A 19,989-nucleotide genomic window follows, 5' to 3' on the forward strand; every position below is an offset into this window, starting at 1 on the left:
GAGTTGGCATGTGATGCAGCCTAAAAAAAGGAGACTAGTATAAGCACATGTTCAGACTAAAATGCACTGTCTTGTGATTAGTATGACCATTTCAAAATATTTCCTGTTGTGATTGTATAACCTTTAAAAAGAAAGGATAGGTTTGAGCTGGTGAATTGCTAGGTGTCTTCTCTTTCTACTGGTCTTGGTGAAAAAAAAGGGATAGATTTATTTTGCATTAAAGAAACAGGTAAACAAAACTAAATGAAAAGCCTTGAGGGTTTTGTGTAGGTTAGTTTACATCATGCTGTAACAGAATGCTCTAAAAACTATCAGCCCACGCAGTACAAACACAAGTAACTTTTACATGTAATTTGTAGTACATCTTAGAAGCATCTAAAGAGATGGTGTGGGAGTGGAGGGAGGGCTGAACTGAGGAAACTGCTTTTGAAAGTTGTTTTTTTGTGTGTGCAATTTTTTTTAAAGAGTTTCAGAGAATTGAAAGAGGAACCTACACTGAGCAGCTAGGCCTAACTTGTAAAAAACTTTCCCCACATCATGTGGTGAAACATCTTTTATCACTGCACTCTTATCTTTAGTATGTTGGCACTATGGTTTGTTCACCTGCATGGATAGATGGATGGGGCTAGAAGGGATTGTGTGAATTTATTTTGCCTTTCCAGACTTTTATGAAAATGTAATGTACAACCTTTATTAAACCACAATCCTCAAGAAAATTGATTTATTTTAAATCTTAAAACTCTCCTTTCCTTTTCTTTCTTTCTCTCTCTCTGTATATTTGTATGATGATAAGACAATGTAAGACAGAGAAATACACAGAGAAGAAGAAAGGAAACTAAATTTGCTCTCCTGAAATGTACATTGCCTTTAGGTTTTTATAAAAGTCTTTCTGAGATGTTAAAATTAAAAGGACTCAGGCCTGTTTCCTTCAGTTCCCTGAAAGAGCTTCAAAACACTGGCATTTTCCATCATTTGCTTGCCAAACCACATTAAACCTCACCGCAGGCTGTAGTGCTCAGTGACTGTCACAAGCACGGGTGACTTCATCTCACATGCCCCACCAGGCCTCTCCACTGCTAAGCTGATGCCACACGCAGATGCTGGCTGGACACCATGTGCACGTGCAGAAAGTGTGCCCAGGTTCCAGGGCATTTCAGCAGGGCTGGGGAGGGCATAGTCTCGGCAGCTCTTGGTGGGAAAACCCCGAGATGGCTCCAAGCCCCTGATCTTCTCATGAGCAAGCACAACCAATGAGTCCCGAAACAGAGCTGGGAACTAAGCAATAGTGAAAAATAGATAACCTCCACTATTCTCAGAAAGAGAAGTGAGAAAGTAGTTGGTGCTGATCTTCCTTCACTGTGAGCTGGGGAGCAGGCTGCACTTTCAAAAGCACCATCCTGTCTCTACTCCCAGGTAGCTGAGGGCATCTTTGGGGTTTCAGAAGAGAAGGGGGCTGCTGTGGTGGCTGGGATCACATCTCAGCCACTGCCAAAGCATCAGGTGTCTGCCAGCAAAGGAGCTTCCAGAGGCAATTCTCCTTCATGATCTATGGCACTACAAGATACTGAAAAAGAGAACCAAAACCTTTTGATAGGGAACTCCTCATGAGAGCCCAAGTTTCAAGCTTGCCTTTTGCTAACAAGTTTCAATTAACCAGTTGAAGTTGTAGAAATTTATTTGCAATAGTCAATAGGTCAAAGCTCTTTGTTGTCTCAATCAGGAAGGAGACCCCAGGTCAGTGCTCCTGCTGCTGTGGAGACTCAGGGTGACAGAGGCCTGAGCCAAGAGCTGCTAATTCTCATCTTGTGAGGAGCTCCCCGCTGGACCTTGAACAGCTGGTTTCCACAAGGAATTACACTTGATGTGCCTGAAGACACACATCACACCATAGTGCATTTTCCTAGTTTGATTAGGGGTACTTGAAAGGCTTTATTTCCATATTGTTTGGTGCTGATTTTTCTATCCCAAGAACATTGCTGCCACATTTACCATCCTCGTTATGTGATTGATGATGCAGTCCTCCAGTCACAGCCTTCAGCCCACGAATATTCTGTTGTGTGTTGATGCAGCTGAATTGTTTACTGGATGTGACACAAAGCTCCCAGTAATACAACAGTACCGATCCTCCAGTTGCATGGCCCGTTTTGGCAGGGCTGTAGCAGTGTGTGCCTTGGCCATACCATTCCTAACAATCACTTTCTTTCATCAGACTCCTCAGATGCCTAAATTAGGTCAGATTCCCAGCTGAAAACCAGGGCAATCAGCCTCAGCATTTTTACACTTTTGATTTAACTGGTTTTTTAATGTGTCTGGATTTTTTTTGTGGCTCACTGTTTTATGTGATGTGCTTCACATACGTCACATGTAGAAACTGTTTGTCTGGTTCCTTCTTGGGCTTTATTAACACCTTCTCCAGTCCTTTTTACTAAGACTGCAGGGAATTTAATAACATTCCCACCACTAAATATGTGTCATCCTGAACTATACGCTTTTCTGTGACAGTTGGCTCTCTCTAATTTTTAGTTTAAAAACCATAACCTTAATTTTTAGTAACAGAAACCTTGCCCTATTTTAGCTGAGGTCAAACCATATTTTTCTGATGGCACCATCTGCACTAAACATTTCTTTTATTCTTAAGTGCACCTATACCATCTTTCTATGCATCTGTTGTCAAGTTACACACTGAAACTACAGGAATGTGGTAATATTTCAGACCACACCACTTAGAGATGTCTAGGGCTCCTAGCAGCCCAAATTTTGTCTCCAAAGAACTGTCTCCCACTGCTCTACTGTTATACATATCTTATTGGAGCATAACTGTACCAGTCATCAAAATTGCCTTAGAGCAGCCTAGCTCACAACCTGTTTCTAGTGGTATTCCCCAGGGGTCAGTACTGCATACAATCTTGTTCAATTTATTCATCCATGAGCTGGATGAAGGGACAGACTGTGCAGCCTCAGCAAGTTTGATGGTGATACAGAACTGGGAGGAGTGGCTGATATACTAGGGTGCTGTACTGTCAGTCTGCAAGACTTAGACAGGCTGGACTGATGGACAGAGAGGAACCTAATGAAGTTTAACAAAGACAGATGCAGGGTCCTGCACCTGGGGAGGAATCAACACATGCACAAGCACAGGTTGGGGGCTGATCTGCTGGGGAGCAGCTCTGTGGAGAAGGACCTGGATGCCCTGATCGACAACAAATTGTCCATGAGCCATCAGTGTGTCCTTGAGGCCAAGAAGGCCGATGGTACCCTGGGGTGCCTTAGGAAAAGCATTGCCAGCAGGTCGAGGGAGGTGATCCTGCCCCTCTAACCTGCCCTGGTGAGGTGCAACTGGAGTGCTGTGTTGACGTGCAGACAACTCATGGCAGAGACAAGGGTGTAAGGAGGTAATATATTGATTGCAGTATAGTAATGAAGATACACTTTCTCACATGGTAACCGGGAGCTGTTTTGCAAAACTTCATCCAAAAGTGGTATGCAACCTCCTTTGCTTGTATGAGTGCAATCAAATACACAGAGTGACTGATGAGATATGGATCCACACCTCTGCTTTCATTGCAAGAACGTGTTTGTTTGCCCATATGCCTAAAGATAGCAGATCACAAGATATATGTAATAGAAGTGATTATGAGATACAGAGTGTTGGCAAATGGAATACACAAAACTATCTCTATTAAGTTGGGGCTAAATACCAAGGTCATAAAAATTATAATTAAGACACTAATTTTTAGTGCACAGTTAATAAATAACACCCTTTAAAGCCCAGTGTATTCAGCAGCACTTCTTCTCAAGACAGCAAGATTTCCAGTAATGATTTGCATAACAGCAAAAATAAAGATATCTCAAGACATTTTGCTAGCAATAAAGAGGAACTCAAGTAATGCCAATAAGAATCTGTTCTAATGGATTTTGGAGACTCACTTTCCCACAAAAACCAGTTGCAGAACATGTTTGACTTCTGACATTATTTCATAGGTAGCATTCATTATAATAATGTATTGGCATATATCTGACTATAGTGAGGGCACTTACATACTTCTCCAAGCAGAAAGAGTATCTTAGACAAGGATAGAATCCAATTTCTCTCTTATTTTCACATTTAAGTTATTTAAGTGCAGAGAGGATTGGAGAGGAAGACCAAACCCTGAATACCATGGCACTTGCAGTCAGGTTCAGCTGAAAAGCTGAACTTTGACTTGCTATCTCACCTGCACTCAAGGATATTGAGAGGAATGAAGCAGATGTGTTTTCAGGGTGCTATTCCTGTTGTATCTCTTTGTATTAGTGTGACAGCTCAAGTAGTCACAAAGAAACTGGATTAAAGGTGAAGCTTTTCTTAGAAATATTTTTCCTTTTTTTCCCTTTTTATAATCTCTACTTCTTGTATGTTACCAGTCATACCTCTAACTGGTATCACCTTTCCAAGCTGAGGAGAAGTCAAGAAAAACATGTTAAGGGTTGGTCAGGGAGAAAGTAATAATACTGTTGGCTCCTTGCTCCTCCTTTCTGTGCATATACGACACTACTTTTAAAACTAGGTCGTATCTGCTCCTGTAGGCTGCTGTTTCTGAGGTTCCTGATACCTGTGCACTGTGCCTTTGGGTAGATGAGCTCTGCACTGTTCAGGAACTTGTGAATCCATACTGTGCCCTGTGCCAGCCACAACCAGCACAGCTGCAGTTATTGATGCTAAGCTTAAGCTGTGAGAAGAGAAGCCAATTTTCAGTTCTTTCAGCAGGTGAACAAAGTGATTTTGCACAAGCTTGGAAACAATGATCTTGCTCCTACCTATGGAACATAGAGCTCCGAGGTGCTGTGCATACAACACACAGAGCTGCCTCAGACTTCACTGCGAGCTGCATGAACACCAGACTTACAGGTCTGCTCCTAAGATAAAAGTATCCTGGTCAAGCCACTGGGCCTCCATTGATTATATGATCATAATTAAAAGGCAGAATCAGCCATGGTACCCCATGATGTAGCTTAAATACTATTGAATGTTGATGGCAATGTTGAAAAAATGAAGAAACTTTTTCTAGCAGAGAACCACAACCACTTATACGTGACCATATACGTGAGCAACTGAACATCACTCTGGAAAAATACAGCTCATACATAGCTCAGTAGTACAATTCAGGGTTCACATTCTGAGCTGTGACAATAAGCAGTAAAAGAAACTGGGCAAAAGAAAGACCTGTGACAGCGCAAGATTTCTCATGGAGATGACCTGAGGTGAGCCCTAACCACCAGTCCCTTCCGGCCAAGCTGGAAAGGAAGCATAGTCTAAAGTGCTGGGAAATGAGCTCACATTTCCCACTGCCTTGGATCGCATACACTGCTGCCTCCTAGCCCTTTGACAGCCCAGGCCCACCTCTCCTCCTGAAATATATGCAGGCACCTATTTTCAGTGGGAATTGACAAGAGGTACAGGCAAATGGCTGAACGCAATATCAGTTCCAGTCATACCAAAGTGCCTCCAGCAGCCCATTTTTGGGTCAAAGCCTTCCAGTAAGAGGTACAGTTTGACAGGAAGCGAGGCTCATTCTTTCTGTATATCTAACTCCTCTTGCCCTTTCGGGAGCACAGAATAAGATATGCAAGAAAGCTGCACAGTGCACATCAGTTTAGCTCCTACAGAGCCCCTGGTCTCGTATTTTTCAGCCAAGACTGTTTTCACTAGTGCTGATATGAGAATTACTCCAAACTGACATGAGAGTCAGGAGAATGCCCAGTCTGCAGGAGTTCACTGCCAGAACATTGCAGAAGGCACCTGGGGAGAGAGCAGAGTGGTCAGTCTAGTATGTGGCCTGCCAGTAAGGGCTAAATGGTATGTGCTGAGCAAGGACTACAGCAGGACCAGAAGACAAAATAAATTTTATTCTGAGTCCTTATGATCATGTAAAACTGACTGTGGGTTTCAACACACAGGTGGAAGAAGATGGATACAGATAAAACAATTCATTTGATCCTATCCTGTTCCAATCCTGTTTCATTTTCACACAGAAGCTGACCTGGTCATTTAAAAGTACCAGCTGAGTGATTCAAGTGTGAAAGGGGTCAATTATGTTTTAGTGAACTAGTCCAGATTTTGACAGAATCTAGGCAATTATGGGTCTCCAGGAAATTGGGATCTGAATCAACAGGATATTTAAAACAGGCTGGAATCAGCTTCAAACACCTGCATTTACTGTGGAAGTGACTATGTATGCAAATATTGCAGTCACTGGAGATCCACCCAGTACAGTAAACACTTTCCAACTCACCCTAAAATAGATACTTAGATTTCTATGGATGATAAATCCATAGCTGTAGCAAAGACCAGGCAGGAAAGCCCACCTATACCCAAATCCTGCCACTTAGTACTACTGCTGTGGAAAGAGTTTTGCATTTTCATGTTCCTCCTACTTAATAGGAGGAACAATAATTCATCCTGTATTTTTACAAGTCATCAGTTGTTATGGATCCAGCACAGGCTTTTTGAGACACGTCTATTTATCTAGGAGGTAGAAAGATGTTTTGAATGTACTGAGACCAACTAGTGGAAGCAGTGGAAGAAGGCCCATCTGAAGACAGCTTACATGCTCAACCAAGTTATTTGATACATCCCTAAAAATATTGCTTCCAATTTCTGGCCCCAGTACATTATATGGATGTTAGAATTACTCTACATGTTTTGCTCAAAACATTTCCCAAATACCACACCAAATTATCCTTCCAAGTACACCTGCAAAACTTGGTGGCCTGTCCTGTGTATGAGCTCCATCATAAGCTGAATTGATCAACAGCTACAGACCTTCATATCCTTAGTGCAAGTATGAGAAAAAACAACATCTGAGGTTCTTTCCTTTTTTTTTCTTCTTCCTTTTATTTTTTTTTTTTTAATCTCTAAAGATAATCTTCAAGAGCACTCAGGCAACTCTACCTCAATTCCTTTGTGGACTGAACAGGAGAGGAAACGCAGAGAGCTTCACAGAAAAGAGAGATGAAAAGATAGAAAGTACAGATTTCAAATAGAATATATATACACACATATGCTTATACATGTGTATATTTATATATATTTGCTTGCTGTAAAATGCCAGTTGGACCATACAGATTCAGTGTAAGACCACCAAGTTTCTCAAGATTGAGGAATTCTCTCTTAGGAATCTGTCATATTGCCTACCACAAATGCCTTGTGCCAATAAACTATTAAATTCTTTTCCTGGAATTTGAGGTCAGAAGGGAAATGATCAACTACACTTTTCCTCTGACTCTCACAACAGCTATGTGAGGCAATTACTTGTAGAGGGAAGTAGTTACTGACCAGAAGTCATTCTCTGTCAATCCTGGATACAGATAATATTTAAAAATTTAAAGTTATAAAGGAAATCAGTTCATGTGTTATTTAAATTTCAATTAGATCAGGTATTTCTGTGGTCAAAGTTCTATAAAAACATGTCTCTTCACCATCTTGCCACAAGTCAAGGCCAAGGTACCTGAAGGAGGGCCCTCTGGCACAGGATAACTCCACACTATGCAGGATGTCTGCCAGAGTAGTTAAAAGGAGGTTTACAAGCTGGCTGTTCATGGCCATGCACCATCTGACAAACACAGCAGTCCGTTTAAGTGGAGGTTCCCTGCCAGGAATCAGCAGTTTCAGGAACTGCTTGCATGGCTCTTCCTCCCTGTGCAAGACAGCATTGTTTCACCCAGAGGCAAGTTACCTTGTGTTGTTGGGAAATACGAGTATGTATATGGGCAGTGATCACAGAGTGTCCTATAGAACCAATTCCTGAGCTGTTATGTTGAACTCTTCTGTTGTCTTAGCTTTGCTAATCTTGTTTAAAATATCAGTCTTCAAAAAATTGAGCTTAAAAAGTCTGCTTATGTAGGAAAGACCAACATATATGTAATATTCTAGCAATTAGCCCCTACATTGGAACCTCTTTAAATCCCATTTGGGATGCTTACTCTGGCTGAAATTTAAACCAGCCTAAAAAATCTATCAGTAGAGTTACACAGCTTGGGTTTCAACTGACCTAAGGTTTTGCTCATAGCATTTTTATAAGCTGCCTTGCACACTGATAAAGAAAATTGCAAACTGCTTTATTTTGTAATCTAACTAGCACTTGAACTGTAAAATCATACTTTAGATGCTGAGAGTTGTCAATACTGGCCCACAGACTTACTATTTCCAAGAACCTGACTACTGCAGAAATAAACTTTTAAAGACCACATTGATGAGTTTTGCTCTGAACTGGCTTATTGACACAGATGACAGTGGCTGTGTTTATGCAAATCATACCTAAATTAGGGTGAATGTTGCTAACACCAGCACAGAATCCTGACTTTGCTGATTTATAGTTAGAAAAGGTGAAGACTCAAGTGAACTAAAATTCAACTATCAGCAAAACTGCATAGTCCACGACAGACACAGGAAATCTGAAAGTAGACTTGTACAGTTAATTTTACTACTTAGCTAGTTCTGAAGATTCAGTGCAGTATTTGCTTGTGGAGTTTCTTTGTCTTTCATCTGTATATTTAAAATTCACAGTAAGAATTTTCTGGTTCAATCTTGGAAACTGCCTGCTTGCACTCTGTCAGGCTGGAGAACAGAAGCACTCCCTAGTAGGCAGAAATGACAGCATTATTTTTCTTCACTTTTGAATAAAGTGTTTTTTCTTTGCAGTGATACAGCTAACATGCTCTAACAGGTGGAGGTATGCACCCCTCCACTGCATGAAAGCTGGTAATGCTCCTATATTTTCCTGCTGAAAAAATAGAGGGGTTTTTACCTCTCAATGTGAAACCCTTGTGGAGAGAAGACACTCTTGTCTTACCTTGCCCTGACTGTTTGAGGTCAGAGCTATAACCACCATAGGGTTTGCTTTGTCTGGGTGTACTGAGATAAAGACTGACATTTGTCTCTGAAAGAGTTTTTGATTAATATAATGACTATAGTGTAACTTTTTCATTGTAAAAAATATGCCAACTTTTGCAGTGAAGGAATACGTATGGTTTACTTATGTCCTTTATCTGAGTTATCTATGGCATGGAAGGCCAGGAATATCAGAGCTAGTTGGATGCTCTCAGTTTTGTTTTGTTTTGTTTTTTTTTGCTCGGTAATACTTGCACACACAAGCTCACAGAGGTTAGAAGTGTCATTTCCCAAATGTATTTCTTCTTAAAAGAAGGTAAGCTACAACACCAAATAATGCCTGTGTGATAACATAACTACAGGCTTGGCAACAGTTTCTGACCTTTGTAATAATGATGCTCAGAACAAAACCATAGGAAAACAATTGGCTAGGCGAACAAGAAAGCCCAAATACAAAGAAATTTCTTAAAAGACTTAGGTTCACATCTTCACGAAGTGAACCAAGGTCTTGGCTTTTAGAGATGTAGAGATGTAACCCTGCAAGCTAAAATTTGCATGAAAGTTTATTGCAAGTGTGAGAAAGAACCATCAAGACAAAACCTGCAGCCTCTTTCGGTAAGGCCCACATTCAGTTTAGGAAACATTCAATCGGGGATGAACTCATTTACATTCCTCAGTTTGGTGAACTTGAACATTTGCAGAAGTGTTTCTCTGAATCGCATGAATGATGCTTTAGGAACTGTACTTGAGAAGTGTTACAAAAGTGCACTTTTTTTCTTGTTCCTCATATTAAAACCCCTTACTCTATCTAAGTATCAAAGTGTTTGTCACTTTTCCCACAGCTTGAGATTACTGACTCTTGGCTCCTTGCCTTCCTGACTCCTTCTTCTCCTCATACTCAGTCTACAATAGAAATTAAGCATTTGTTTTATGTGCTTTTACTCACTTCACTCATCTCAGTAGTAATTCAGACAGTCCAGGAGGGGTTGAAAACCCAGCAGGAGCTCTGTACTGAGAATCCGTAAGTTTTCTCCAGTTTTATCTACAGTTAGGTAGACATAAACTATCTTAATCCTTTAGCTCTTGTTACTGCTTTGTAATAGTATTAAACTGAGTAAGTAAAAAAAACCCATAAAAATATTCTAAAAAGCAGTCTTTTAAGAAAAAACAAAATACATTCTTCAGCTACACTTGAAGAAAAACTATTAAGAGGATTTTTCTAAGTGCTTACAATAAAATCTGTGCTTTCACTTTGCTTCATTCTGAATCTATTTGCAATTGAGTTGAAATAGCATTTCAGCTTATTTTTCCTGTAATCTGAAGCATGCCATCCTACACTCCTCAGCTAGAAGGGTGTCTTTCTAAAAGTGTAACAATATCAAAGAGTTTATTCCACAAGAACTTTTTTCCCTATGCAATACTGCTTTGACAGGTAGTGAACCAAAAATTATGAAACACAATAGATTTTGAAAGGCTTTCTGCTGCATGATATATTTTGAGATTTATTTTTCCATCTCAAATTACAAAACAGATCTCAAAAGTTTTTATAAATTGGCAATTCCCATTTTGACTTTGCTCGTGGGCTTTTCAGTCTTTTTCACAGGTGCACTTGACATTGACAACAGGAAGATAATAGATGTAAGAGAGAAAACACATCAGTTTAATTTAGCAGTTCTCTAAAAATAGAGACATCTCTATGGTTACCCTTCCATCGCAAAGAAATAACATAGATATCTTGTGATTTTTTACTGTTTGATTTTTAGTATACCCTTTAATGTTTTATTTATCATCTTTTGTCAATTGAAGGGAAAGAAATCACTATTCCTGTCAGAAAAGTGTTAAGCAACTATCACCTTAGCTTATGGTTACAGCTTGGATGAAAACCTGATGCCACTGAATTTCCAACTGAGTTTTCTGTGCCGAGTGCCATGAGCCAGTGAGTACAAAGAGTAGTGAAAAAATCCTACATGGATTTAGTGAGTATTACTCCAGAGGTTGTTTAGTACTTCATATGAGACTAATATACATCCATCCACTAAATATTTCAGAAATAAGGCAAGCAGAATAGGTTAACATTTCTCCTTCTATGTCAGAAGCTTGAGGACTGATGTAAATGTCAATAACACTGGATCATGTCATTTGAAGAATCCTTATTGAGTTTTTGTTTCAGTCTATCTTTATGTCCATTGGTCTGTCATATTTTAAATATAGCTCTCCCAAAACCAAAGCAAAACCATGTATTTCCAACAGGGAAATTTATGTAACAGAACTATATTTTTACAGATTATGCATATGAAACCATATCTTAGGGTGGGTGTTTTAAAATCCATGCAAGCTTCACTGATTCAAATTGTGTTTGAAACCTGAAATTGAAAGGAAACAACTCATAAAAAGTAAGAGAACTCTAACTCTAAACCTCTAAAGAGAGCATCTTTTCTCTCTTGATGTATTACATTTTCAAATTAAACCACAAGAGATAGACAGAGATTGTGGGTGCAGTGAGGGAAGGACACAAAATTAACCTGAACAAGATGAAAATGTAAACACAGCATTGACTAAACCCCAATAGATGCAGCAATGGGGGCGGTAAAGTACATTGAAATGGTACATTGTGGTTCCAGCAGCTTAACCTGGTGTCATGGTTTCACCCCAGCCAGCAGCCAAGCCCCACACAGTCGCTTGCTCAGCCCCCACTAGGCAGGATTGGGGAGAGATTGAAAGGGTAAAAGGAAGAAAACTTGTGGGTTGAGACAAAGACAATTTAATAGGGAAAGCAAAAGCCGTGCACACAAGCAAAGCAGAACAAGGAATGAATTTGCTGTTTCCTATGGGTTGACAGGTGTTCAGCCATCTCCAGGAAAGCAGAGCCTCATCACATGAAAGGGTTATTTGGGAAGACAAACACCATCACTCCAAATGGTCCCTCCTTATTCCCTCTACTTTATATACTGGTAATGATCTTGTATAGTATGGAATATCCCTTTGGTCAGTTTGGGTCACCTTTGGTCTGTCTGTGTCTCCTCTCACTCTCTCATGTAGCCCCAAATTTCTTGCCAGCGTGGCACTACAAAAAGCAGTGTGGTGGCTCTGTGTAAGCCCTGCTCAGCAATAACAAAAATATCTCTCTATTGTCAACTCTGTGTTCAGCAAAAATCCAAAACATAGTCTCATATCAGCCACTGTGAAGAAAATTATCCCAGCCAAACCCCACACTGCTGGGCATTTAAAAAGCAAATTATTACAAGTAAGGGTGAATCAGAGCAGAAATTTCATCTAGTCCAGGCTTTCCTGACAAGAAATTTGGGTTTAGATCCTGAGAGAACCTGGCAAAAGGAAAAACGAAATTGGGAGGAGGATTTTCTGTACTCCACATTTCCCCAAGAGACTAACTGCCCTCAAGAATGACATGTGACATCAGTCTTGTGAGCTTTGCATGCCCCCTTCTCCCCTGCAGAAGACTCTAAAGGAAACACCACAGCATTCTTCTTTTGCTCATTGTGATGGACATCTTTATTACTGAAAACCATGTCAAGGAGACCTGGGTAGGTCTTTTTGGAGAACTCTTCTAGGCACATAACCACAAAGTCTGGTGTCCTTCAACTTCAAGAGGTGCCTGCATCTGGAGGTACTTATGTTTTATTGACAGTAGCGTTCTACGAGTGCATAAAATTTGCCTTTAGCCAGGCCATGAATGCTGACACTGCTTTGCATTCAGCAGCACCTATGAGTGCATTTTTTTATCTCCTTCTTATCAAGATGTACTCTCAGAAAAAGCAAGTACAAAAGAAAATACATTTGAGATTAACACAAACTAAAATGTAAGACATATTAGATAGCTTTATGACCAGTGTGACAGATTTAATGGAAATTTTCACCTATACTCCTACCTCCCCAAGTACATAGGATTAGTATCTAGGGGCCTGTGACAGCAAATACCTTTCACTTGCAAAGGTATATTATTAGAGCTCTGTGAATACTCTGATATAGACAACAATTTTCTGTTTGTTTTGAGAAGTACTAAGTTGTTAGGCACAAAGGGGTGCTACTTGAGAAGGATTTTTGAGGCAACAGACTTAATGAATAAGTATTTGCTATGGTAAGACACAGACAGATGAGTTGAAATAGAAAGCATTAAGGCTTTTTCCCCAAGAGTTATGTGACAGTGAGAGCTTTTTCAAGTTAGCCTGAAAAATGAAGAATTAGTTTAATTCTTGATATAGCTCCCCTGACAAGAACTGAATTTCATTTGCAACAGATTTGGCTCAAAGGGTTTTTTGCAATTGTGCCCATTTGATGATCACTTCACTACTTCGCTCTGTGTCATGCGCATGATATATGTACATCTCTGACATCTTTGCAATTCCTATTTTCTTTTTCCTTTTTCTAGGCTTCCAACAACTCAGCTGGAAGCAACATTAGTCAATATCACTTTCTTGATACTGACTCTCACCACTTCTGAATATTTTTAGCTGACATTTGAAGCACTATGTCACATAGATCAGATCAAGAAAGAACCTCACTAAACCCCCACTGAGCAGCTTGCTGCTGTAGCTGTACCTTTTTCTGGATTTGCACTTGGGTTTTTCTGAGTTGATTATCTCTTTACTGCACTGCAGCCTCCAGTAGAGACTTCACATTTGCCAGGTCTCAGGAACCACCAATGGTTCATAAAGCTTTTCAGTAAAAGCCTCTCTCAGAAAGCACAGTTTTTGGCAGAATAGTTAATTCCAGCTATAGAGTTTCCCAGCACCATGGGCTGGGCTCTTTGAGAGACTGACCAGCTACACTGCTCATGGTCTATGACCACACAAATTAAAGGTCTTTTTTAACAAGATATGATGTTAAGTGACACCAACTGGCACCTCTGTTTTTTTAGCTAACCTCCTACAGCAGGGCTGTCTTGCAACAAGATGCTTGGAATGAACGGTGCAGGTGATGAGAGTCCACAAGGGAGTGTGCCTGAACCCACTCTCTGCCTGTTATTAAACAGCAGAGATGTGCCCACAGTTATTGTCTGACTTGGCCTGGCACCTCTTCAGCCCTTACTGTAACTCTTCACAGAACCTACCACAGATCTCTCCTTTGCCTTTCTGGGCATTCGTTGCCATTTCTTCACTTTTTCAACACTACTTTTGTGAAACTGCCTCTCTGTACTTGCAGCTTAACGAAAGCAAGCACACAAGTAGCACACTGAGGCATGGGTTCTTTCCTGCAGCTGCTGAATGCTACTACGCTGCTTGAAATAAATAGGCTAAACCATGAGCTATTGCATCTGCCAAGAAAGATCTGTGTAAACCAGACAGTGAAAGCATAGGTTTGCTATGCAGACTGCAAAACTGAAACTAATTTTGCAGAATTACAGATGATGCAAATAAGACAGCTGCAAACAGAACGTTTTTAAATAACTTACATTTTGCAGAAACTGAAGCTCAATAGTTTTTCTTCTTGGTAGAAGGAAGCTTCTCCAGCCTGTAAACCAGTCCGGCAACTGCAATCTGTCCCTGGTTCTCATGGTTTTTTTCCTTACATTCTGTTTATATTATAAATATAGCAAGAGTCACTGAATGCATGTTCTCCTTTCCCTAAGCTGAAAACAAATGAAAAAAATTTTAAATCCAGCCCTTACTTGAAATGGATCACTCTTTAGTTGTGGGGGGGGGAAGGTCAGAAGATACTGTGCACTACAGAAATCAAGGTCATGACATCTAGAGTAGATATGATGGATTTAGCTCATGAAGAATCTATGGACTAGTGATCACATGCAGACATCAATTGAATTTCAACTTGTGATATGTGATTTTCTTTATATTACAGTAACATAGGAGGTGTGATAATGAATAGACTGCAGAGCAGTCTGGATAGGAGAGATTGATGGGCCAAGGTCAATGGTGTGAGGTTCAATAAGGCAAAATTCCAAGTCCTGCACTTGGGTCACAAGAACCCCAAGCAGCACTACAGGTTTGGGGCAGAGTGGCTGGGAAGCTGCCCAGTGAAAAAGAACCTGGGGGTGCTGGTTAACAGCAATCAGTGCTATGATTTAATTGACATGTGGTGTTTGCTCAAAGGCTGGACTCTATGATCTTGGAGGTCTTTTCCAACCTTAATAATTCTATGATTCTAAGTATCAGAAAACCATTCAGCAGGGGAAAGGTAGCTGTTCCAAGATAGGAAGAAGTGAGACTGGTAAAATATTATGATGATTTGGAGGGAGACAAGAATTTTCAGAAAGTAATTTTAATAGATTCAGTGCATTCAGAGACAATCTGTCAAACTAAAGAATTTTTGTTACTTGATTAATAGAGGAATTTTGTTCTTAATTTCTGTTTTGACATTTTGCTTTTCTCACTTGACATTTCTCCTCTAGGTTTTCAAGCCAAGTTTTCATGATACGATCCAGCTGGCTTACAGGGATCAACAACCCACTTGTGAATAATGGTTAAAAACGAATCCCACCTGGACGTTTTGACGCTGGCAATGCTCCAGAATAAAACTGTCTCCATCACCCTCCCAGTTGTGTATACAGTGGTGGCTCTAATCAGCATCCCTGGCAACTTGTTCTCCCTTTGGGTGCTCTGCAGTCACATCAAACCGAAAACACCTTCTGTTATCTTCATGATCAACTTAAGCATCACAGACCTTATGCTGGCCTGCTGTTTTCCCTTCCAGATTATTTATCACATCCAAAATAATGACTGGACATTTGGCAAGACTCTTTGCAGCCTTGTGACAGTGATGTTCTACTCCAACATGTATTCTTCCATACTGACCATGACCTTTATCAGCATGGAGCGGTACATGGGTGTGGTACACCCCTTGAAGCTGATCAAGTGGAGAAGAAAAAGGTATGCCTTGGCTGCCTGCCTAGCTATGTGGATTTTCTTGCTACTAGCCTTCTACCCACTAGAAACTACAGATCTGACCTATGAAGTGAAAGAATTAGGGATTATAACCTGTTTTGATGTCCTAAAATGGGATATGCTGCCCACCTTTGCAGCCTGGGTAGCCTTTCTCCTCACTTTATTCATTTTGCTCTTCCTGATCCCTTTTATTGTAACAGTTGGATGCTACATTGGTATCATTAGGAAGCTAATTCAGACATCGAGCAGATATGGTAATAAGCAGAAGACTAGATCCATATACCTGGCAACAATTGTCCTTCTGGTGTTCATCACTTGCTTTGCCCCCAATAACTTCATCCTACTTGCACATATGATCAGCCGCCTATTTTACAACAGCAGTTTGTACCCTGCCTACAAGCTCACCTTGTGCCTCAGTTGCCTCAACAACTGCATAGACCCCTTCATTTATTATTTTGCATCAAAAGAATTTTACCAGAAATTCATGCAATTGTTTTGCCCTACGGTGCTGCTCAGCGACAGCTTGGAAAACAGAAGGGAAAGTTTATTCTCTGGCAGGACCATGTCAGTCAGATCAATGTCAAGTGGACCTATGGATGGGTTAGAGGGAGTAAAGGTCAATTTGCAAAGGCAGGAAAGCGTTTTTTAGCTTTAGATATTCCCAGAAGAAAGACACCTGTGAAACTCATGAGTAGACACAGAAGACATTTCCTTTTGAATGGCCATGCTCAAAATACCTTGCTCCAGTGACAGAACTCAAGCTATACTTAAATTGCACTTCAGCATTTTCTGATTAGAAATGGAAGTCCTAAAGGAACGGAGTTTATTCAAGAAGGCACTGAAGCAAATCCAACAGGGTTAGCCTGGAAATAGCCTTGCTGCATAAGACCAAGGGATAGGTTTAGAACAAAAGTCACTCTCAGGTTGTATGATAGTTAACCAAAGACTTATGATTCTCAGTGAATGTGAAATATTACTGTACATGAATTAGAGCATACACCAAAGCTGGTTTGGGAGTTGTTTTTCTAAGAAATGTGCTAATCTTTGGTTTTGTTTTTACTATATTTTTTTCTCTCTTGTATTTCTATAAAAGAAAGAATAAAAGTAGCATGGCATTTTACCATTAATGCATAATGCACAGCCACTGTGAATTCACCACAATACTCACCCAACTGCTTATCAGAGTCAAACCACACTGACACTTGAAAAGGTTAGGTTGACTCATATTATTTATTTCAATTCTATACAGCAAAACATCTCATACAATGAAAGGAAAGCTACAACTAACAACGTTTGCAAATACTTCTGCATTTCTTGAAGTTATTAATTTCTCAGGACTGTGGTGAGCATTTTTTTTAAGGAAACAGACTTTCCCACATTAACCTGTTACAGTACCAATGCTGCTTGTATGTGGTTAGTATCAACTGGACATTTTCACCAGTTCACTGTTGGCTATGCATAGAAGAACCATCCCCTCAGCAGACTTTAGCTTTACACAGTGCCTGGGGAGTGAGCTTTCCTTCCTTACAGAGATGGTGTGGATTATAAACCAGATTTTCAGCTGGATAAATGAAAATTCAACCACAGACTGGAGAGTGATTCTGTGCCAGCAGAAACCAGCTGAAAACTTTTCACGATAGCCAGATGTCAGAAACTGACTTCTTTCAGGCAGGCAAAAAGAAAGAAGAAAAGAAAGAAGAAAATAAGTCTTGAGAATGGGAGCTGTACCAAACATCCTGAAAAAAAGCTATGGCAGGTAGATTGAGCGGTCGCGTATTTGGAACCCTTCTCTGAAATATCTTTCTACAGCTTGTTTGCATATTCCACGCCATGTGTAATTCTTTTCACCTCTCAACAAATGCCTGTGTGCTTGGAAAGAGAAGTGCTACAGAAGTTGCACTGGGAATAGACAAAAGAAAAGCTTTTCTTGTAATACTTACAGCTCTTTACCTACATTTGACCTTCATGGACAGAGGAGAGCCACAAACCACCTGAGAACACCGGGCAAGTTCCCCTCACAAGCAAGGCAAAGCTATTCCATATTTTGCTGTGCTGCAACTCCATCCAACACTGAGGAGGAAGCTGTCTGCAGCGTTGTGGATAGTTGTTTCAGACATCACATGCTGCACTGATTCCTGAGCTCCTGTGCCTAAGTAATAGGCAACAGCCAAGGCCCTTAAAATCTGCCATTTTTCTTTGGGTATCTCATGATTAAAATATAATTTTCCACCACTAATTACCACGACTTTCTTCACAATGTCGTGGAAAACCACAACATGCACAGTGAGATATTTGAACGTCCTATCTTCTGCTAAAGTATTGTCAGGTTTTTGGAGCAGAATAAATGTGAGTGGACCTAGGACTACCGTTTACAAGGCAATGTGAACATTCAATGCTTCGTGGCATTTCACAGTGTTAGTTTTAATTGATCTGCACATTTGCTGTGTACAAGGCCAACCTTAGTGATATGTAACCCAGCCAAACTCTCCCATCAATTTGCCTGGAAGCTACCTTTCACTATTAATTTTCACATGATTCCAGCTTTCTCACTATCACAATTGTTTAGCTGTTTTCTGCATTTTGTTGTGGCAGAAACTTTTTTTGAAGTTTATACTGAAATCTCTCTCATTTTTCTTTTTTTAACATCAAAATATTTTTACATTGAAAGCCTTTATTTCTCCTACATCTAATGCAGACTTTGTTTTATCTTGAACATGGTCCTCAAGTACATAGTCCCTCCTAAAATATGCTGCAAAGTGCCTGAACTGTAACTGACACAAAATAGAGCCAAAAGGGCAGAAACCTTGCACTTTGGACATCAACTGCTATATTTTAAAAAATAGTTAATTGTTCCTTTTTCAGGAGAAAAAAGATGCTCACAGCTGACTGAAAATATTCCCTCCAGCCTCATGCAGCTCTTCATAACCCTTCATCTCTCTTCTGACAATGTTTAGAAAGGAACAGGAAGGATGCCTCATTCAAGTACACTTCATGCCATTTCACTAACTAGCCTCTAGTTAGCTCAGATTCCTCTTTGGGTCAGTGGCATTGTTCCTTGAGAAAGGAATATAAAAATGAACCCAGCAACAGCAATCCTTCGAGTCTGATGGTGTATACTATGAAGCCTTGGAGAATTTTTATTAGAGAGACGAGAATAAATTATTATTAAAAGTGGCCCATCATACTGTTCTTTAATCCTGGAAACATATTCTTCTGGGACATCATAAGAATAATGACTTCTACCCTCCCTGATCAGTGGGTGTGAGTTGACATCTATATATATAAACATATAAATTCATACACATATATGTACATTGCAATTTGTGAGGTTATTGAGAAGTTCATGTCCAAACTACCCTCAGTTTGGGGAATATGAGCCCTGGGCAGCTTGCTTACTTGTAAGCATTACTGTGTAGTTAATGTAATTTTATTGAAAAGACAAGATATAAAGGCTTCTGTTTATTTTTGGGGTTGGGAGGGGAGTTTGTGTTTTGTTTTGTTTTTTTAATTAACGTATAGAAATTTAATCTATGAATGCGCTTGAACTTTTTTGTACATATAATGATAATAATTAAAAAAATAGAAAAAAGAACATGATTTAAGATTCATTCCCTTGTTTTTACCTACCATGTGTGAAAAACTTCCAAACATAGAAGAGGGCAGGGAAATCAAGTTACGAAATAAAATTAGTCTGTTTCTCATTGTTATTGTGGGGTTTTTTTCAGGTTTTTTCACGTTTGTTTATATATATATTAGAAGTTCACATATAGCCCCTTCACAAAAATTTTAAAAGTATCAATACTTCAATGAGATGTTGGCTAACTTGAATCCTTCTCCTTGCCCAATAGGTGCACCAATACAAATATTTTTTAATTTCTATGCATTTCTGAAGTAGCCTAGCCCTCAGAGCCTGTCCCACCCCCAGCCTGGAGCAGGGCATTGGAGGAAACTGGGAAGGGACAGTCAGAATCAGTAGTCATGGAATCAAAGAATCATAGAATATCTCAAGTTGGAAGGGACCCACAAGGATCATTGAGTCCAACTCCCGGCCCTGCACAGCACCATCTCCAACAGTCACACCATGTGCCTGAGAGCATTGTCCAAACACTTCTTGAACTCTGTCAGGCTGGTGCTGTGACCACATCCCTGGGGAGCTGTTCCAGTGCCCAACCACCCTCCGGGTGAAGCATATTTTCCTAATACCCAACCTAAACCTCCCCTGACACAACTTCAGGCCAATCCCTTGGGTCCTATTCTTGGTCATCA

The 19,989-nt window shown here is 40.1% G+C and overlaps 1 protein-coding gene across 1 annotated transcript in view; it reads left to right on the forward strand.

The window, feature by feature from the left end:
- P2RY8 (P2Y receptor family member 8) overlaps positions 1–19,430 on the forward strand; it is a 34,498-nt gene extending 15,068 nt beyond the window's left edge. Inside the window, exon 3 of the mRNA XM_048324143.1 lies at positions 15,231–19,430. Coding sequence (XP_048180100.1) covers positions 15,299–16,372 — 1,074 coding nt within the window. The 5' untranslated portion in view covers positions 15,231–15,298 and the 3' untranslated portion in view covers positions 16,373–19,430. The remainder of the gene's footprint in view (positions 1–15,230) is intronic.
- The last annotated feature ends 559 nt before the right edge of the window (positions 19,431–19,989 follow it).

Source organism: Corvus hawaiiensis, chromosome 2 (genome assembly GCF_020740725.1).
Source record: "Corvus hawaiiensis isolate bCorHaw1 chromosome 2, bCorHaw1.pri.cur, whole genome shotgun sequence".
In the NCBI taxonomy this organism is placed as follows: Eukaryota; Metazoa; Chordata; class Aves; order Passeriformes; family Corvidae; genus Corvus; species Corvus hawaiiensis.